The following is a 22745-nucleotide window of genomic DNA, read 5'->3' as shown; positions in this document are numbered from 1 at the left end:
TGATTTATATTCCCCTCTCTGGCAAAGAGCTAAGCACTGGGATGAAGCCAAAGGATGAGGAACAAAGTAGCTTTGTCTTTATCCCAGAGGCAAAACAATAAGCAGAAAAATTCGGGGCTGGAGGATAGGCAGAGCAGCCAGGCTTACTTTTAAGAAAGAAACCCCTCACGCTAGAGCCCAGAGTCAAGAATCAATCCACAGCACGGAAAATGCATAAAGACCAGCAGTTTGAGTAAAACTTCCACAGAAACCTTGGAAAACAAAAACTTATTCCTCCAAAGTCAATCTCTGGGTGTCCTAACCAACAGCACTACCAGAATTCAGGGTGCTCAAATAATATACCTCTATTAGGAAAATCCTACTCAGGGTGCTTTGCAAATGTGTCCATTGATTTCATGAGGCAACAGAAAGCCAGTTCAATAGTAGTTAGGTACATAAGGCAGTGAAGTATACTGACTGTACACGTGTCTACAACATTGAAGGGAAAATCTAATCATGGAACAATAATAGCTAAATACAATGACCTTTGTAACATTTAAGACCATCACCAACCTAGCATCCAAGTTAAGGTATACCACCAACTTTCTACAAAGACATAGGGACCAAAAGATTTAGATGCAGACAATGGGGGGGAAAAACAGAGAAAAATTTGCTCTGGAAACAGATTAAATAGTAGAGATAAATACAGAAAAAAATAGATTTCTTGAGTTGTACTAACAGAATGGCTTTGATTTACAAAGAGTCTAAATCAAATAAGAATATTTATCCTGAACCATCTACACCCTGTCAATTTATTTCACCATGCTATCTGGGGAGTCAGGTTACCAAATGAAGCCATCTTGAAAGGAGTTACTGGATAGAAACCTGAGTGCTGCTTTCCTTCCTCTGTGAGAAGTGAGCTCAGATGCTGCAAGGCACCAGGCAGAATCACAGCATCTACAGAGGTAGTTCCTGGAGTGCTCCCTCCAGGAGGTACTGGTAAGGCATCTTTTTCTTACACCTTCTGGAAAACTGTCTCCCACAGGTAATATAACCTACACTTGTATTTCTGTTAAATGGTGCAGAATCATGTAGAAGCAGAGAAAAAATTCTAATTCCATATACCTAGGACCTGTCACTTACTTGCTAAGAGAGAGAAAACGTAATTCCCCAGATCCACTGCATTCTTCCATTATTTCCAATAACTGCCCTGAGAAAATGGCATTAGAGACAAACTAAAAGGAATATTTATGTTCTGTGAACAAAGGAAAGAACATAGTGTGCATGGGGTCACGATGAGTAAGAGCAAGCCTGAGATGATTCTGCTAAAGATATTTTAACACTGATGAATGCTAGGCCTTGGTTTGGCTTATTAAAATAGTTCTGGGTGGTAAGAGAGAAGCTGGCACATTTTTCTGTAGATGAGATAGCCTTGGGTGATTGAACAACAGTTGGAATACAGCTGCCATGGCTAAAACCAAGCAAGTACAGATGTCACCCCAAAGTGGAAATAATTTCATACCATCCCACGCTGCCAAATTCAAATGCCAATGGAGGAAAGATATTGGGGAAGGAGGTCTTTTAAATGGAACAGATAACTATTTTAAATACCATTCTGTATATAACTACAATTTTTGCTGCTGAGATCCATGAGCAACAGTTATTATGGTTTAAAGAGCTCAGTCAAAAATCTTACTGCTCAGCAAAATGAAAACAATACAATGTGTTGTTCTCAGAGATAGGAACAACCACATCAAATTCAGTCACTAGACATTAGACTTTGTAATTTCAAATGTTTGGAAAATGTCCTTTTACAAGGCAATAATTTTCTTTTTTCTTCCTTCAATAGTTGTCTCTCTTATAAGTAGTGCTACCATTTTCTACGTTTTTAACTGATATGTTAGATAAGAAGACACTAAAAGCACAAAGCACCATATCACAGTACTCATTTCCCTTAGAAAGAAAAATCAGGGAAAGGGAACATTTCACACACCCGCCCACCGACCCCTGACTTACCAAATGCCTTCTTAGGTTCTATTAAATTCATGGTGAAGAGTTCCTCTTTTTTTAATTCCTTTAACTTCTTAGCAACATCATAGTGACGCCACCCAACAATATTTTCTCCATTTATGGATTCAATATGATCCCCAACACAGATTGTTTTAATTGAGTCAATAACACCACCATCTTTAATTCTCTGAAAGAAAATTAATGATAACATAATATAAAATAGAACTGTGTAATGAATGCACCAATCTCATCTGATCTTGGAAGCTAAGCAGGTTCGGGCCTGGTTAGTACTTGGATAGGAGACAATAACAGGTGCTATAGGTTTAAAAACAAAATAAAACTGTGTAACAGTACTTTTTATGCTTTTGAGACATATATACAATGTATTGACAACAATGCAGTCTGATGCTCAGTTAGAGAGGGAAGACTGAGCAACCAAGAACCACTATCTTACCTCCAACCATTCTTCGTCTTCCTTATCATTTGGAATTCAGCTGACTCACAGTTACCACCTCCTCTAGGAAGCTTTTCCTGACATTCCCCAACCCACTCCCCCAAGAATGGGTAAGGTGCCACTCTCATGTTTCTACAATACATTTTGCTGTATATGCTGAACTCTAAACTAAGCACTTTACATTTGTTATTTCATTTAATTCTAACAACCTTTATGAGATTCTCATGTCACAGGTCAGGAAGATTAAAGCTTCAGAAGAGCAAGTAATTTGCCAGATTCAACATACCACAGTGTGATTGTTTATTTACTTCTCAGTCTCCATTACTAAACTAATATCCTTGAGGACAGAGATGGTCTTATTCACTCTGCATGTCTGTGCCTAGCACAGTATCTGCAAAGTCCCTTCATAAGTGATTACTGAATTATTTCAATTGAGGCCCATCACATAAGAATAGAGCTTGAGCTTTTTCAATTGGCTGCATTTAGTTACAAATGCAAAGACACAAAGAATAATACCATCTTAGCTAAGATGCCTGATACCTAATAAAAGACAAGTATGGTTATCATTTTGGGAGCCAGTAAGGGTGATTTGATGCTATTGTTTCTCATTTATGTATTTTAGATGAAGAGAATCTGGGACCCCAAGGAGAAACTTCAAGTTGGTCTTTCTTTATCTTACTTCTCTATAATACATCCTCAGGGTAGAGTCTCAAAATGGTATCTAGTATTCCCAAGAATTTTTGAAAGGATTTTAGGCACAGGAGCTCCAGAAAACTCTTCCAGAATTGCAGAAAACAGCCCTGCAGAGGATGTACAAGTTCTTCCATGGTGATGAGGAATAGGGCAGAATGAAGGCCATAATCTGTCTCAGAAGTCCCAAATCCTTCATAGGAATGATAGCAACATCAGGAGCAGCTGCTATTGTATACTAAAGGCTGTGTATTCTCCACCCTTGCTAGTTGGAAGTATAACATCTTCTGAATCAGCAGGGTGACTGATCATTGTGTCCAAGAGCTAGGAGAAAACGGATCTCATCTACCTCCAACATCTCCATCATATTGTCATCAGGAACAAGAGTAACTTAGGAAGGTTAAGCATTTTTAACATTTAAATTTCATTATTATAAATCAAAACTCAAAATAGATTTCTTTTTTACCCCAAATTTTAAGAATATTGCTATGTTCATTCATTCTAACAGTGACTGTTAACATGCTATATGCAAATGTCACAATAACGCCAACTTTAACAGAGCCCACTGTCATTACAAATAGTTAGGCAAGGAAACCACAAGTTTCATAGTCTACCTGACATTGTTTTATTAGAAACCCATATTAAACTTATATCGCTAACAGAAACAATGGGAACCACCCAGTACAACTAGAGTTTCTAAACTGTCACAGAAAAATAAATGACATTGAAGAAGACTAAAGTCTAAAGAAGAAAAAACTATTAAATACTGTTCCACAATTCGTAATTCATCAAAGAATTCAATAATCGATATTTAACTTTGATTTTTCTTCTTAGCTTTTATTCTAATTTATCTCTTGACATATCTTGAATTTATTTTTTTCTTTGGTCAACTACACCATACAAATTTCAGAGTCTCACCACACAGTATTTTTAGCTTAAGATTTAGAGTTACAATTTTATTTTAAATAAGCATTATATAAAAGTTACAGACTTTGAAGACACATCTGAATCTCACCAGTGAATTAAAGGTCAGAGTAACAGAAATGTAGGGTTGCAGAGGCCCATGAGTCGCCTCATCAATCCTAGAGATGCTTCAGCAACCAGAATAGTGCCCAGATAGAGGGAGAGAAAGGCAGTTACCAGAAGTCAGAGCAGGCAGCAGGGTGAGAATCCAGGTAGCAAAAGAAAAGTCACAGCACATGTCACTATCTGAGGCAGCAGATAAGAATCTGGAATGAAGACACAGGAAAATCAATATAGGGAACTTGGAGAAGATGAACCAGATATGGAAGCAAAGTTGAAGACATGGATTATATATTTTATGGGTTACCTGAGCCTTAGCCTCCAAAGTGGGTAGAATAAACAATATGGGAGCAATGGAGACAAGTTTCTGAAACCTAATGTGCTTTGATAATCATACAATAACTTGACAGAGATTAATAATATTGCCAAAGGTACTAATGAGATGCAAAGGAATAAGAGGGAAAAAAAAGAGGCATTAATGCTATACTTTATTTACTGAGTTATTTATACTATTCTCTATAACACTTAGGAACTTTCACCTGTCTTTGGAGCTTGATGCTGCAAAAGGTAGAGAAGATTTATTTATTTATTGGAAGACAGGATATACGTTATTAAACATAGAGTTTTCCAACCATTTCAGACCATTATTATAATATCTCCCATTATGTTCATCCCATATATTTAGAGAATTCTGCCTTCTCATCACAGATGTCAGCAGAAGTCTAGGGCAGCATACATTCTCCCTAAAGTCTTTTTTTCCCCTTTCAATTCATTTAATTTCAACAATCTGTCAAAAACAGCCAATAAACAAATACTGAATTATATTCTGTTGAGTTTTTTAAAGGCTCTAGACTACAAAAACATCTCGTGTGTCTCCCACCCTGAGCACCCTGCTACTTTTCCATATACCACATGCCACCCATAGACACAAAGCCAGGGGATGAAGCTGACATGGTCTACTTGGAGCCAGTAGACAGGAGGGCGTTGAGTCCTGATGAAGCACTTAGGGACAAAATTCATTGTGGGGTTGAAATTCTTCAATATGAAGAAGAAGCAACAATGACCAAGACCAGGAACAGAGTGTTGTTATAGAAGATGGAAAATGTTGTAGCTTCAGAATCAGCAACTTCATTCTTTCTTCCACAAGATTCTTACATCTTTCTCTTTCCGAGACATCTTTCTATTATCAGCTTCAGAAAGTTTTCGAATCACTGCATCCTCCCTCTGCTGTGCTACTTTGTGCTTGAGAACAAATTTCACATTCTTGTATGCAAAGGCTACCAAATATGTACTTTCTAGGGTCATCACACTATGGAAAACAGCAGACTGAATAGGATCCATATGCCATATTCTCCAGTATAACCAGATGGGGATGGCAGACACGACGAAAGCATTCCTGAAAAAGATCGCAAAGGACTTGGCAGAGAGGTTGCCACTGAAATCCTGCAGGAGCAGGTCCTCCTCGGACGACTGTTTGGAGCTGCCTTTGGGAGCTATAGCGGAAAGGGAGGTGAGAACAGGGAAGGTAGAGCTAGCGGCCAAGCCAGGCAAAAGCCCTTGGCTCCGCCCCTGCGGCCGCCTTATCTGATCCACTCTCCCTAAAATCTTAAGCACCAGACTCTGAGCTGCAAGTCCAGTCGCTATGATCAGCAACTCAGATCTGTGTTGCTGATCCTTCCAACACTGTCCTCAAACCTCGCTCATAATAATAAGCTAACAGTCATACAGTTGTAAATAGTTATCTCACTCAGTCCTCACAATAAGCCTAGGAAAAGGATATTTATCATTCCATTTAAGGAATGAGGAATTTAAGCCACAATAATTACATGGCTTGCCCAAGATAACACAGCTAATTAGGTCTCAAACAGAGATGACATAATTTTTTAAATTAAAAATGTCTTTAAAAAAGGTATAGAACCCAAGTTCTTCTGACCTAAAGTACAAAGTTTTGGGTTATAAATGTCCAAAATGATCTATCACCTTTGAACTCTGAATTTTTTTTTTTTGACAGCCTTATTTTTTCCATTTTCCATCTCCTTATTTCTACTAAAGCTGTTTTTCATCAACACCTCATCATGGTCTCCAGATCTCAAACATCTGTTTTCACAAATCATCATGTCTATTCTGGCTTTACAGATCTCTGCTCGGATCCTAGCTTCCATCCTATAATCCTCTGCCCCCTTGACTTCCTACATTTCCAGTCTTGCTGATTCTTAGTTTGGGCAAATGAAAAAGTAAAATGTTAGAAAGATGTAAGTATCATATTTCTCGAAATGATCACTCTAAAATGTGGTTGTACTAAAGCAAAAGTATGGCAAATCATAAAGGTCTGTAAGAGATATCCTGAGAATGACAGCTTTGTGGTTAGTCAAACTATTTCAATTTAAAACAAAGTCAGGTGGGTTTTTAAAAATCAATTTAGCTCATTTCTTAATTGCATGTTATAAATCCTTATTTTTATTTTAAATTTGAAAATACAAGTCTCAGCCGGGCGCAGTGGCTCATGCTTGTAATCCCAGCACTTTGGGAGGCCGAGGCAGGCAGATCACCTGAAGTCAGGAGTTCAAGACCAGCCTGGCCAACATGGTGAAACCCTGTCTCTACTAAAAATGCAAAAATTACCCAGGCGTGGTGGCACATTCCTATAATCCCAGCTACTCGTGAGGCTGAGGCAGGAGAATCGCTTGAACCGAGGAGGCAGTGAGCCAAGATCACACCACTGCACTCCAGCCTGGGTGACAGAGCAAGACTCTGTCTCAATAAATAAGTAAGTAAGTAAATTAATTAATTAATTAAAGTACAAATCTCTTCTCTTAAACCAGGTGTCATCAAACTATGGCTCACAGCAGAACTCCAGGGTGGTGTGCACCCTCCACCATGGCCACCACCTGTTTTTATATGGCCCATGATTTATGAACGGTTTTTACCTTTTTGAATGGTTCAGAAAAAAATCAAAAGAAGATTTGTGATGTGAAAATTATAAGAAATTTAAATTACAGTGTCTATGAGTAAGGTCTCAGTGGGAAACATGCATGCTCATTCATCTAAGTATTATCTGTAACTGCTTTTGTGCTACACGGGCTTAGTTGAGTAGTTGCAGCAAAGACCATATGACCCACAAAGCACAAAATATTTACCATCTGCACTTTACAGACAACATTTTCCAGCTACTGTCTTAACTATACACAGGTTTCATTATATGTATGCTCTTAATTTTCTGATTAAGTTATTTATATACCTTTTGTTCTTGGAAATGTTGAGACTTAGATACTAAAATCATGAACATTTAAGTATGTTGTTTTTTCACCTAAAAAGTTTCATCTGGGCCATGTATGGTGGCTCATCCCTGTAATCCCAGCATTTTGGGAGGCCTAGAGAAAGGGATCACTTGAGCCCTGCTCAACTGAGCAACATGGCAAAACCTTGTCTCTACAAAAAACAAACAAACAAAAAAACCAGTTTCATCTGTGTGAACCATACAAAACTATAAAATGCATTTCTCTGCCATTGATCTTTCCTAATTATGTAATGGTTTATTGTTAGAATGATTATTAAAATATTAGCTATTAATTGTGAATACTGCAGACATTTTAAGCATGTCATTATATTTATACCCAAAATAATACTATAACGTAGGTGCTAATGTTCCCACTTGAGAGAAGGCTCAGAAAAGTTTAATGCCTTGGCCAATGTTACACAGCTGGTAAATAAGTGATCTAGCTAAGACTGAAAGCAGGCCTATCTGATTCTAAAGTCCATGCCCCTATGCACCACACTGCAACGCCTCTCTCACCATGGAATGCCCACCCTCATTTGAATACCTACCACACTGTCCTACTCTGACTTTAACCTACTCTTATTTCCAGCCAAGTTAAAAACATATCAAGTGCTCACTTCAGCAGCACATACATTAAAATTATAATCACACAGCATGGTCTCTGCACATGGTGATACGCAAACTCATGAAACATTCCATTTTGCTTATCTTGACAAAAAGAAATACAGGAAGGATAAAACAGAAATTAATAAAATGGGTTATCTCTAAGGAGTGTGGAAAAGTAATGAGATAGAAGAGTTAGGAGAAGGAGTGACACATCTCTGAATGAATTTTTAAATATAGTTTGATTTTTTTTTTAAGAGACAGTGTCTTGCTCTGTTTTCCAGGCTGGAGAGTGGTGGCATGATCATTGCTCACTGCAACCTTGATTTCCCCAGGCTCAAGCAATTCTCCCACCTCAGCCTCATGAGTAGCTGGGACTATAGGTGCATGCCACCATACCCAGCTAATTTTTTCCATTTGCTATAGAGACAGCGTCTCACTATGTTGGGGTCAAGGGACTTTCTATTTGTTGTAGAGACAGGGTCTCACTATGACTGGGGTCAAGTAGACCCCAGTGTCTGTTTCTTCCTCCTTTGTGTTCATAAGTTCTCATCATTTAGCTCCCACTTATAAGTGAGAACATGCAGTATTTGGTTTTCTCTTCCTTCCTGCATTAGTTTGCTGAAGATAATAGTCTCCAGCTCCATTCACGTTCCCACAAAAGACATGATCTCATTCTTTTTTATGCTGCATAGTATTCCATGGTGTATATGTACCACGTTTTCTTTATCCAATCTGCTATTGATTGGCATTTAGGTTGATTTCATGTCATTGCTATCATGAACAGTGCTGCAATAAACATACACATGTATGTGTCTTTATGGCAGAATGCTTTCTAATCCTCTGGGTATACACCCAGTAATGAGATTGCTGAGTCAAACGGTAGTTCTGCTTTTAACTCTCTGAGGAATTGCCATACTGTTTTCCACAATGGCTGAACTAATTTACATTCACACCAAGAGTGTATGGTGGGTGGTTCCCTTTTCTCCGCAACCTCACCAACATCTTATTTTTTTACTTTTTAATAATAGCCATTCTGACTGGTGTGAGATGGTATCTCATTGTGGTTTTGATTTGCATTTCTCTAACGATCAATGAAGTTAAGCTTTTTTTTTTTTAATATGATTGTTGGCCACATGTGTGTCTGCTTTTGAAAAGTGCCTGTTCATGTCCATTGTCCACTTTTTAATGGAGTTGTCTTTTTTCTGGTAACTTTCCTTATAGATGCTGGATATTAGACCTTTATCAGATACACAGTTTGCAAATATTTTCTCCTATTCTGTAGGTTGTCTGTTTTCTCTGTTGATAGTTTCTCTTGCTGTGCAGAAGCTCCTAAGTTTAACTAGATCCCATTTGTCAATATTTGCTTCTATTCTGATAGCTTTGGTGTCTTTGTCATGAAATCTTTGCCCATTCCGATGTTCAGAATGATATTGCCTGTGTTGTCTTCCAGAGTTTTCATAGTTTTGAATTTTACATTTAAGTCTTTAATTCTTCTTAATTATTATATATGGTGTAAGGAGGGGTCCAGCTTCAGTCTTCTGCATACGGCTAGCCAGCATCATTTATTAGCTGCATATGGCTATCCCAGCATCATTAAATAGGGAGTCTTCCCCATTGCTTGTTTTTGTCAGCTTCGTTAAAGATTAGGTGGTTGTAGCTGTGCAGCCTTATTTCTGGCCTCCCCACGCTGTTCCATTGCTCTATGTGCCTGTTTTTGTACCAATACCATGCTGTTTAGTTACTGTAGTCCTGTAGTACAGTTTGAAGTCGGGCAATATGATGCCTCCAGCTTTGTTCTTTTCGCTTAGGATTATCTTGGCTAATCCTAATCTAGTTTTCTTCTAGAAAACTAGAAGAGATGAATAAATTCCTGGACACATACACTCTCCCAAGACTGAACCAGGAAGAAACTGATTTCCTGAACAGGTTTTTTTGTTGGTGCTATTCCATATGAATTTTAAAATAATTTTTTATAGTTCTATGAAGAATGTCATCAGTAATTTGATAGGAATAGCATTGAATCTGTAAATTGATTTAGGTAGTATGGCCATTTTAATGATATTGACTCTTCCTATCCACAAGCACAAGATATTTTTCCATGTGTTTGTCTCTTCTCTGATTTCTCTGAGCACTGTACCAGCTAATACAAAACATACTTACACACAGACCAGTGTTACTATAAAGCAATCACACAAAGAAGCCAACATAATAACCAGCTAATAAAACACAGATAGGATCAAATCCACACATATCAATACTAACTTTGAATGTAAACAGGCTAAATGTCACACTTAAAAGGCACAGAGTGGCAAGCTGGGTAAAGAACCAAGACTTAATTGTATGCTGTCTTCAAGAGACCCATCTCACACAAAATAACATCCAAGATTCAAAATAAAGGGATGGAGAAAAAAATGTACCAAGCAAATGGAAAACAGAAAAAAGCAGGGGTTGTAATCCTAACCCTGTTTTGTTTCAGACAAAACAGACTTCAAAACAACAAAAATCAAAAGAGACAGAGAAGGGCATTATATAATGGTAAAAGGGTTCAATTTGACAAGACAACCTAACTATCCTAAATATATATGCACCCAACACAGGAGCACCCAGATTCATAAAGCAAGTTCTTAAAGACCTACAAAGAGACATAGACTCCCACAGAACAACAGTGGGAGACTTTAACACTCTACTGACAGTAGTAGACAGATCATTGAGGTAGAAAATTAAGAAAGATATTCAGGACCTGAACTCAACATTGGACCAGATGGATCTGAAGGACCTCTACAGAACTCTCCACCCAAAAACAACAGACTATACATTCTTGTCATCACCACATGCCATATACTCTAAAATTGACCACATATTATAACTGGACATAAAACACTCCTCAGCAAATGCAAAAGAACTGAAATCATACCAAACATCCTCTTGAACCACAGTGCAATAAAAATACAAGTCAAGAAAATTGCTAAAACCCATGCAATTACATGGAAATTAAACAACATGCTCCTGAATGACTTTTGGGTAAATAGTGAAATTAAGTCAGAAATCAAGAAGTTATTTGAAACTAATGAGAACAAAGATACAACATACCAGAATCTCTGGGACACTGATAAGGCAGTTTTAAGAGGGAAACTTATAGCACTATACTGCCCACATTAAAAAAGTTAGAAAGATCTCAAATTAACTACCTAACATCACAACTAAGAGACCTAGAGAACCAAAAACAAATCAACTCCAAAGTTAGCAGAAGACAAGAAATAACAAAAACCAGAGCTGAACTGAACAAGACAAAAAAAAAAAACATCAAAAGATCAATGGATCCAGGAGTTGGTTTTATGAAAAAAAAAGATAGGCCACTAGCTAGACTAATAAAGAAGAAAAGAGAGAAGATCTAAATAAATACAATTAGAAATGATGAAGAAAACATAACCACTGACCCCACAGAAATAAAAATAACCATCAGAAACTACCATAAACACCACTATGCACACAAACTAGAAAACTAGAAGAGATGAATAAATTCCTGGACACATACACTCTCCCAAGACTGAACCAGGAAGAAACTGATTTCCTGAACAGACCAATAATGAAATTGAATCAGTAATAAATAACCTACCAACCAAAAAAAAGCCTAGAACCTGATGGATTCACAACTGAATTCTACCAAATATACAAAGAAAAGCTGGTGCCCTTCCTACAGAAACTATTGAGGAGGAGGGACTCCTCCCCAACTCATTCTATGAAGCCACCATCATCCTGATACGAAAACCTGGCAGAGACACAACAAAAAAAGAAAACTTCAGGCCAATATCCTTGCTGAACATTAATGCAAACATCTTCAACAAAATATTTGCAAATCAAATCCAGCAGCACATCAAAAAGCTAATCCAGCATGATCAAGTAGCCTTCATCCCCAGGATGCAAGATTGGTTCAACGTAATCATATCAATAAATATGCTTCATCACATAAACAGAACTAAAGACAAAAACAACATTATTATCTCAATAGATGCAGAAAAGGCTTTTGATAAAATTCAACACCCTTTCATGTGAAAAACTCTCATCAAACTAGGTATCGAAGTAACATACATCAAAATAATAAGACCAATCTTTGACAAACCCACAGCCAACACTATACTGAATGGAAAAAAGCCAGAAGCATTTCTCTTGAAAACCAGCACAAGACAAGGATATTCTCTCTCACCACTCCTACCTAACATAGTATTGGAAGTCCTAGCCAGAGCAATCAGGCAGAAGAAAGCAATAAAGGCCATCCAAATAGGGAAAGAGGAAGTCAAACTATCTCTGTTTGCAGATGACATGATTCTATATCTGGAAAACCCAATAGTCTTGACCCAAAAGCTCCTTCAGCTGATAAACAACTTCAGCAAAGTTTCAAGATACAAAATCAAGATACAAAAATCCCTACTAGCATTCCTATACACCAACAGCAAAGCCAAGCACCAAATCGAAAGACAATCTCATTCACAATTGTCACAAAAAAAATAAAATACCTAGGAATACAGCTAACCAGGAAGGTGAAAGATCTCTACAATGAGTAAATATTTTAATGACTTTGAAAATAAAAATTTTGATGGAGAAGCTAAGAAATAACCCTGTGGGGCAGGATGACAATTAGAGGCATCATTACAAGTTCTTTTTTTTTTTTTTTTTTTTTTTGAGACATAGTCTCCCTCTGTCGCCCAGGCTGGAGTGCAGTGACACGATCTCGGCTCACTGCAACCACCACCTCCCAGGCTCAAATGACTCTCCTGTCTTGGCCTCCCAAGTAGCTGGAATTACAGGTGTGCACCACATCTAGCTAATTTTTGCATTTTTAGTAGAGATGGAGTTTCACCATGATGGCCAGGTTGGTCTTGAACTTCTGGCCTCAAGTTATCCACCTACCTCAGCCTCCCAAAGTGGTGGGATTACAGGTGTGAGCCACCACACCTGGCCCAATTCATAACTTCTAATAAACACGTTCTCTAATTCTACCACTGAAAGGATCTAGAAATAATGCACTCCAGTAGCAATGTCTGAGCATGGCTAACACTAGAACTTGACTTCAATGTATGAGCATAGCTAACACCAGAACTTGACTATCAATCTCTAGTAAAAATCAGAGCTTCTAAGAGAAATAGTTGATTCTAGGCCTGGGGAAAAGGAGATACAAGAACATCTTGTTGTGTTCTAAAAAGTAAGAACCTACTCAATAAAATGACAGGAGACATGTCAAAAGGACATGGGGGCCCACTTACAGGGGTTCCTGCAGGCCAAGTCTCAGGAAATTTGAGCATCAATATAATGGTTAATAATAGACTATAACCCATTGAGTAAAATATAAAGTCATGTACCCACGTTGACAATAAATAAGGGCAGCTTTTTCCCTATCATAAAATGCTTTCAGAGAAACATATAAGGAGTGATGGAATTATAAAAATCATCATTTTTTCCACCATTATAGGAAAAATTAATTTAGGCAAGACTCATCAACAGATACTAAATTTGTGCCATGCAAGTAAGGAAACAGGATATTTTCATGATATCAAAGCATCTCTCCACAATTACTTATTTTAAAGGAAAATAATTTTGTAGTGAAAAAGACTGGTGGACACTACCTCAGACAAGTGACAAAAATTAACGTCACAAACAATGAGACAAACCAGTATCACGTACCTTCTGATGTGCTGCACTGAGAAGGACACAGCATCACTTACGTAATTTTCCTGCCAAAAATGCACAATCTATTTATCAACATGAGGAAACATCAGAAAAACCCAAATTCAAGGACATCCTATAAAAGGCTGAGGAACTATTCTAGATTAAGGAAGACTAAAAAGACATAAATGAAATACATGATCCTAAATTGGACCTGTATGAGGGGAAAATAATGAACACAATTAGGACAACTGATAAGCCTACAATGTGAACTATAGATTAAAAGTATTATATCAATATCAGACTGTATGAATTTCATTACTGTACTGTAGTTATATATAAGAGAATATCCTTGTTCTTAGTAATTACACTCTGAAGTACTAAGGGGTAAAGAGTACATATGTGTGTGTGTATAAGACAGAACAAAAAACTCAAACGTGGCAAATGGTAAAAATTGGAGATTTGGATAAATGATGTATGAGAGTTCTTTGTATTATTATTGCAATCTTTATATAAGTTTGAAATTATCCTCTCCCAATTTTTAAAAAATTTCATCAACCATGTGTACAATGTAATATGCATCTCTCTTCTAAGTTGAACAATATGTTGGCAGTTTAGATTATGCCTTGCTTTCTCCTTTGCTAACATGTCCTATGTCTCCACAGGGTTAGTGACTAGTACTCTGAGGCAAGCACATGTTTGACAAAGCATTTTTTAAAAAAATAGAAAGACAAGCTCTGAATGTCAGAGGCGAAGATTTTAAAAATCCACACATGTTTGTGAAACTTCCAAGCCCTTCTCTGCTGCCTGTGCCTCATGTCCTGAGATTCCCTTGGATAATCCCATATGACTTTCCCAGTCACAGATTTTCCATTTGGTCACTCACACAACCTTCAGCACAGTCATATCTTTTGTAGAGCTAAAAATAGCCATTCTGTCAAGTGGGAAGCGAAAGTCCCATTTACAGTCAGTTAAGATAACTTCCCTAAGATTATTTAATGGTGATAATGCATCAGCAAATCAAGATTTGGACAAAATAAAGGCATAAAATATTCCCTGTTGCATGAAGTCTATCATTAATTATTAGTTGAGTGAGTAGAAGTGCCAGCTCTGAAGTCAGACCTCATAGATCCAAATCCTGAATTTGTCCAGCTGTTTAACTTTGGGCAAGCTACTTAACCTTCCTGATCCTGTTTCCACATCTGTAAAACAGGGTTGGAAATAGTACCTATCCATGGATCTCATAGGCATCTTTTTGAGCAAAAGAAGCCAAAAATAGTAGAGTATATATGATTATATGAAGTTCATGGCAATAGATGCCAGAATAATGGCTACTTTGCAGAGAAAGATTATTGACTGGGAAGGGGCACAAATGAGCCTTCTGGGTGGCAGAAATGCAATTTATCCTGATTTGGGTGATGGTTAAACAGGGGTGAGTATGTAAACATTCATTAAGCTGTACATTAAAAATGTCTTATACTGCAACAAAAAAAAATACAAAGAAAAAACATTACACCAACCAAATAGAATTGTGAGAATTAAGTGAGAAATTGTATGCAAAGTGCCTAGTACATGCATTCAACATAAGTCCGTTATTATTATAATTATTACAATAATAGCATTGTCATTTTTAAGAGATGAGCTTACTTTTCTCCTCAGTTCTTATTTTCACACCATTTCAAACTTTTCTCTTGCCTTTGAAGCTCTGTGTTGCTCTCTTTGTATTTGAATAAAGAAATTACAGTTGGCCCTCAGTATCCATGGGGGATTGATTCCAGGACCCATCATCAATACCAAAATTCCACTGATGTTCAAGTCCCTGGTATAAAATAGTGTAGTCTTTGCATATAGCCTATCCACATCCTTCTATATACTTTAAATCATCTCTAGATTATAATACCTAACACGATGGCAATGCTATGTAAACAGTTGTACCGTATTGTTCAGGAAATAATGACAAGAAAAAAGGCTGCACGTGTTCGGTACAGATGCCACGTTTTCCAACTATCTTCAATCTGTGGTTGGTTGAATCCACTAATACAGAACCTACAGATACAGAGATCCAACTTTACATACTTCCTAAAATTTTGAACAGCACTTTTAAAGAAGTGAATAAGGCAGTCAAAAGTATGAACAGCTGGAAATAACACTAATTCAATGGAAATAAGCCTGAAATTCATCAGATGTTAAAACCTACAGACATGGAAAAGCTTACATGGATAATAAGTAGGTACCAGGGTTAGACTTTCCTTTCAGTTAGTTCCAAATTCTAGGGGAAGTTTAAACTAAAGGGAAGAAATTAAGAAAACAGTAAACACAAACTGATGTCTGAACATTTTTCAAATGAAAGTGAAACATTACTAATTCATGCATCCTTGCTGAGCTGGCTCTCACTCTGAAGATCATTTCTAACTTTCTTTGGCCTGGTAGATTTTCTTAAATGTTATCCTCAATTAGGTTACACTGTGATTTTTTAAAACTTACCTTTATAAAAGCATAGCCAACACCATTATCTGTAATGGTGACACCAAGTGAATCCTCAGATTTACACACATTCACTTCTTTTTTGATTCCTTTCACATGGGCAAATATGAAATCTTCTAGTCCTAGTTGTCCTCCTAGGAGTCTTTCCATGTCAATTCTAGGTGTGTTTAAAGTGCAATATAAGATCTGCAAAGAAAAACAAAATGTCAGGTCCATTTCCACTTGGAATACATCTGACTGTTAATTTATTTATAAATATTTATTGACTGGAATACTCCTCAATTTACAATGTAAAGAGTTACATCATAAAATGTGCTTTTATGTTGGCTAGAGAGATTCTGGGACACAGTTTCAGACAGTAGCATTAGGTAACATGTATTGAGGGTTTCCTGTAGGCCAGGCTTCACGCTAGACAATTTATATCCCATTATCTCACTTAATCTTTACAGTAACTTTATAAAGTTCATTAGTATCACCATATTACAAATGAGGAAACTGAAGCCTGGTAAAAATAAGTAATTTGCCTAAGGTCACACAGCCAGTACTTGTCAGAGCCAAGGATTTGAGTTCAGGTCCCACCAATTTCAAAGTGGTTTATGCCAAGGGACCTGACATTTTACAAGCTGAAATCAAAGGTTATAGTCCCAAAGGTCTGCATCATGCACACACTACAATGAAAATATAGGCAAGCCTATATTTGAAAGTTGGTAAATACATTTTTTAAATATAGACAAATTTATTTATCTTGCATTATAGTGACTAAAAAAAAGCAATTTAATTAGTGAATGAGGTGTTAAAATCAGTTTTTTTTTTTAACTAAAATAAACTTTAAAGACTATTAACCCAAACCCTTAATTTAAAAAAAGGGGGATGGGGGTCATGGAATTGAGGTCTGGAGATTTTAAAACAACTTGTACCAATTCGTGTGACGGCAAAAAGAGAGCAAAAAAGAAACCAAATGGTAAAAAGTTGTGTGGGGATTTCAAAGGGGCTTTTTATGTACAGCAAGTCTTTCTTTGACCTCATTTTCCTTCAAAAATATGACTCATTTGACTAAAATGTGCAGTGCTACTCAAGTTTGTCAACCATAATCTGGGTAACTTGTGGGGCCCAAATTACAGAAGAGAAGGAGGGTTGAAAAGATACCATCGGTTAAGAAGCTAAGTTCAACAAACACGCATTGAGTAGCTTCTATTTAACAAGCCAGAAAAGGGCATTTTAATATGGCTGTTTCATGCCAAAATGACTAAATGAAATTTATCAGGTAATGTCCACCATAGACATTGCAAGCCTCTTCCTCCATCCCGGGTCCTGACCTCAGGCCTCACTCTCAACCCTCTCCCAGTATCCTGGAGTTTCACACCAGTCCCAGTTCCTACCAGAACCTTGATTGAGCCTTAACACATCCATAATCTGCATCCCGCTCAGAAATAGGGTGCACTTACTACTTACTGAATGGCTTTTTAGGCCATGTCAAAATGTGTCTGAATCAGAAGAGCTTCATAAAATAAAGCTCTCCCTGCTATACAATCAAAGGTTAAGAATGTTCAGCCAAGCTCAGAGCAAATCCCAGAGGTGTGTTAAAGGAGCCAGTGATGAGGACAAAAAAAAAGGGCCACTGGCTACAAAATAGTGAATGCCTACAGGGAGCAACTATGGCCCCCACCTTGTCCTCTTTTCATCCCAGTCTTTGGTGAGTCTTCAATTTAACCCTTTATGTTCCCGGCAAGTGCAAAATACATTCAGCTTTGTGAATAATAAGTTTTTGCACATATTCTCTAATGTAAAAATGATATTGTTTTCAGGGGAAAAAAGTCAGTTAAGTCAAGAATGGTGCATATTTCTGATCCTGACTGTAAAATCAATAGCATATTAGTTTGCTGACAAAAATCACTGTGAATGGGTAGAGGGGAAAGGGAGTATGTGTAGAAAACAGCTTTTCTGACTCTCCTTCACAAAATGATGGGAAGTAAGTAGAAGAAACAACGTTTTTCTCCTTCTCCGTTTTTTTTTGCCAGTGAGTCTCTCCATGGTATTCATAGTGGGTCCCAAACACCACCAGTATAAAAGCAATTTACCCATTAGCTAGGAAAAAAAAAAAAAAAACATTAAAATACAATGATGGTATAACAGGATAGAGAAAAACAAAAAGGAAAAAAAGGAAATCTCACACAAACTGAACTTCTAATGACCAAGCCTCTTCCTTTGCTTCCTTTCTTTCAACTTTTTACATGCTTCACTACAGAGCAAACATTAGATTTCCTGCAGGTAGAAGAACCCTTTTTCCATCGTGCTTCCTCCTGTGCAGAATAACATTCCATTCTAGACAGCCAAAAGTTGGCAAGCAGGGCATTAGTTTCTTTTTTCTGGAAGGAATGGAGCCAGCTATATCTTTCAGTAATGGAGCTCCATGGGAAGCTGTTTTGAAAACCTGTAGGAATGTGATAGCCACTGCAAGGTGGAATAAGAGCAGCAGGTAACTAAAGCTCCACAACTTCAGATCAGTTCTTCACAGGAGAATAAGAAGCTATCACAGTATCAATGCACAACTATCAGCAAATATACCTCTAAGTATATGATAAAGGTCTAGAAATTCAAGCATCCTCAAAGATTTTATATTTTGAACTGCAAAATAAGGAAGTGATACACTAGTTTCTAAAGAATGCAAAGTTCCTGCTCATCCGCTCATCAAAAGGCAATGAACATTTAAATCAAAAGGAACCTCAAGAATCTACTGTGAGCTTTCATACCCTCCCGCATACTCATATGACAGAGAAGAAAACAATAAAATTAACGGTGAAGTGGCCATATTATCAATGCTCCTCTAAGAAATATTTGCTTCCAGAATCTAAGTACGCTACACAACAGGCAGTGAAGGGCAGCATTTAACTTTTTTGTGTGTGTATGTGTGTGTGTATATATATATATATACACACACACACATATATATATATTTGTATATATACATAAAACACTCTCTGATGGACAAACTAAACTAAATCAAAAAAGATTTGGAAAGTAAACTCATAACAAGGTATCACAGAACATAAGAAAAAGGACTGATTCAGTAGATGTAATCTTAATGATGTTTTTCACTGTAAAATGAAATCCTTAACACCTTCTGGGGTAATCTGCATTTGTTGCTTTACTGCCATCATTGCCTATTTCCACAACTGATGGAGTACCCATGACTATTTCATTTTCTAGAGCATCACTGCCCAATAGAAATACAATGTAAGCTAAATAATTTTAAATTTTCAAATAGTCACAGCAACAAAAGTAAGAAGTAGCTGAATTAATTTAATTTACAATTATATAACCCGGTATATCCAAAATATTGTCATTTCAACATATAATCAATATAAAAATTATTAAGACAGTTTACATTTTGTTAATTAAGTTTTTAAGATCCAGCATGTATTTACCCTTACATCTCGTCTCGATTTGGAAGAATCAGCTACATTTAAAGTGCTCAGTATCCAAATTCGGCTAGTGGTTACAATATTGGGCAGTTCAGTTTTAGAAAGTCATGTCTTTAGGCTGGGCACAGTGACTCATGCCTGTAATCCCAGGCTTTGGGATTACTTTGGGAGGCTAAGGTGGGCAGATCACCTGAGGTCAGGAGTTCGAGACCAGCCTGGCCAACATGGTAAAAACCCATCTCTAAAAATAAAAAATAAAAATCAGCCAGGCATGGTGGCAGGTACCTGTAATCTCAGCTACTCAGGAGGCTGAAGCAGGAGAAAGGCGTGAACCCAGGAGGCAGAGGTTGCAGTGAGCTGAGATTGCACCACTGTACCTCAGCCTGGGTGACAGAGCAAGACTCTACTTAAAAAAAAAAACTTTTAATAGGTAGGGATTTTGTCTTATTAGTCTTATTTGTCTTATTGCAGGGGTCCCCAACACCTAGGCTGCAGACTGGTACCAGCCCTTGGCCTGTTAGGAACCAGCCTACACAGCAGGAGGTGAGTGGTGGGCAGGCAAGCATTACTGACTGAGTTCAGCCTTCTGTCAGATCAGCAGCGGCATTAGACTCTCATAGGAGCATGAACCCTAGTGTGAGCTGCACATGCAAGGGATCTAGATTGCCTGCTCCTTATGATAATCTAATGCCTGATGATCTGAGGTGGAATAGTTTCATCCCGAGACCATCCCACTTGCCCCAATACATGGAAAAATTGTCTTCCATAAAACCAGTCCCTGGTGCATAAAGATTGGGGACTGCATGCTTATCACTCTGCCTTATCTATATGGAAGACAGACTAATTAAAGGAGAAAGCTATTGCCCTTTAGGGCCAGAAGATGGAGGGCCCTGAATTGTCATTATTGTGCTAGACATCAACATCTTTGGTATCTATTCCCTTTTCCCCTAATTTTCCTTAGGAAACTTCTCTTCCCCATTTAAGCCATATGGTAGCTTGAGTGGGAGTGACCACATCCTCAGGTTTAAATTGCTTAATGACTACCAATTTAGGCCAAGAAAATCCAAGAATGAACTTATTGGGGGTTTGGGGAAAGAATCCTCTTCTCTTTTCCATAGAGGCTACCAAATGGTGGTTCTCTCTCCCTCACTTTTTCTAAATTATATGAAGTCTAAAATGACTGCAGTTATCACTGCAAACATTAGAAGAGTGGTCCTGGCAACAACGCTGACATGAGGAAAGCAGAGCCTCCAGCTCCAGTCTTACTTCAAGACAGTCAGGGGTGGACACTGGAAAGTGTCCACTCTTTGCCCCTCTTAACACAATTCCCAGATGTGTACAGATTGCAAGCACCTTGGAGGAAAATGACTCACATCCCCTGTTCCAGGCATAAAAGTGAACTAGCCTAAGTGGTGGTTTAGGTGTAAGCATGTGGCCCAATGCCAGCCTATAAGACATAGGAGGAAGATGCCCAGGAAGCTCTGGAAAAGATTTTTTCACGCCTAACAAAGAAACACAGAAAGAGATGGTCCCTTTCTTCCTCTGTATGTTGCTTCATCTGTGTGTGGTCCAGGAATTTCTACCACCATCTTCCTGCCAGCTGAGAAAGATACCAAGAATGGCAAAGCAAAAAAATGAAATAAACCTAAGTCCTTAGTGACATCGGTGAGTTGCTCAGTTAACCAATTTGGAGCCCACTCTACCTCTATTATTTATTTTGAACAGGGTCTCACTCTGTCACCAAGACTGGAACACAGTGGCATGATCATGGCTTACTGCAGCCTCAACCCCCCCAGGCTCAAGTGATCCTCCTGCCTAAGCCTTCCTAGTAGCTGGGACCACAGGCACACACTACCACACACAGCTAATTTTTTTATTTTTCATAGAGATATGGTCTCATCATGTTGCTCAGGCTGGTCTCAAACTCGTGGGCCTAAGCGATCCTCCTGCTTGGCCTCCCAAAGTGCTGGGATTACAGGCACAAGCCACCATACACAGCTCTCTTTTATGTAAAATAATAAGTCATCTTGTTTTAGCCAGTTTGAGTAAGTAGTTTTCTGTTACTTGCAGCTGAAAACACACTATCTGATACACAGTCCTATCCCAGAATGTTTAGTTACATGAGTCAATAAATTTCACCAAGTCATCCTGGGTTGGATTTTCTGTTACTTTCAACTAAAAGGTTCCTAATTGATAGAATCATTATGCCTTGTATCTTTATAATTCTTCATAATTTAAAAGTTCTTTCTGCCTACCATCTCATTTTATCCTTTAAAAAATATCTAAAGTACATGGTGAATTGTGTTTCTTTTAATATACTGAGGTATTATGGCATCCTAATTTCATATTCTATCACCCCTAACAAAAATTTCAGACAATCCCTCCTCCTTACTTCCAATATCAGTAAAATAAATAAATTGATAGACTAGAACAGTCTCATATTTGTAATGTGTTAAATAGGAAGAAGAGAAAAAGAAATGTAAGAGATGAAAATAATGGATTAAGAGTTAAGAGTTCTGGATCTAGTTCCAATTACCTCAGGGGGTTTAGTTGAGTCGTTTGGCCTCCTTGATCCTCATGTAAATTGTGGCATTATTAAAGTTTGGTCTACATCAAATGGTCATTACAAAAATTACCATTTTTGTAATGTATAGTGTATACTTTTTAAACTAAAAAGCTCTCAGGAGGCTGAAGTGGAAGTATCGTTTAAGGTCAGGAGTTCAAAACCAGCCTGGTCACCTCAGCAAGACTACATCTCTTAAAATAAAACAAAATAAAAAATTATCTGACACATGCCTGTAGTCGCAACTACTTAGGACTGAGGCAGGAATATTGCTTGAGCCCAAGAGTTCAAGAGTGCAGTGAGCTATGTGCTATGTGCTACTACACTCTAGCCTGGGTGACAAAGCAAGATCTTACCTCTAAAAAATAAGTAAATCAATAAAAAGGCTCAATTTAAAGGTTTTTATTATTATTCCTGCAATACAGGGCTTTTTGAACAATCATATTTATATTTATGCTTGAAAGCTTCTTAAAGTGCATGAACTTTCCTGAAGTATCAGATTTTGCTCCTTTTTAATATCATAACCAGGATAGACTGCATTTCTCCTCATAAAAAATTATCCTTCAACTTTTGCTG

The 22745-nt window shown here is 37.6% G+C and overlaps 1 protein-coding gene and 1 pseudogene across 3 annotated transcripts in view; both read right to left on the bottom strand.

The window, feature by feature from the left end:
- Positions 1-22745, bottom strand: part of GIPC2 (GIPC PDZ domain containing family member 2) — a 98305-nt gene that overhangs the window by 48832 nt on the left and 26728 nt on the right. For both annotated transcript variants that reach the window (XM_025386606.1, XM_025385893.1), the window contains exons 2-3: positions 16185-16370; positions 1996-2176 (exon numbers count right to left, since the gene is read on the bottom strand). In XM_025386606.1, coding sequence (XP_025242391.1) covers positions 1996-2176; positions 16185-16370 — 367 coding nt within the window. The remainder of the gene's footprint in view (positions 1-1995; positions 2177-16184; positions 16371-22745) is intronic.
- Positions 5113-6318, bottom strand: LOC112632600 (annotated as a pseudogene). The gene is made up of 2 exons (XR_003121415.1): positions 6291-6318; positions 5113-5781 (listed from the first exon to the last, which is right to left on the bottom strand). The product of XR_003121415.1 is annotated as a translocon-associated protein subunit gamma pseudogene (transcript).

Source organism: Theropithecus gelada, chromosome 1, assembly GCF_003255815.1.
Source record: "Theropithecus gelada isolate Dixy chromosome 1, Tgel_1.0, whole genome shotgun sequence".
Classification (NCBI taxonomy): domain Eukaryota; kingdom Metazoa; phylum Chordata; class Mammalia; order Primates; family Cercopithecidae; genus Theropithecus; species Theropithecus gelada.
The sequence above is the reverse complement of the archived record's forward strand: the minus strand, read 5'-3'. Positions and strand labels throughout refer to the sequence as shown.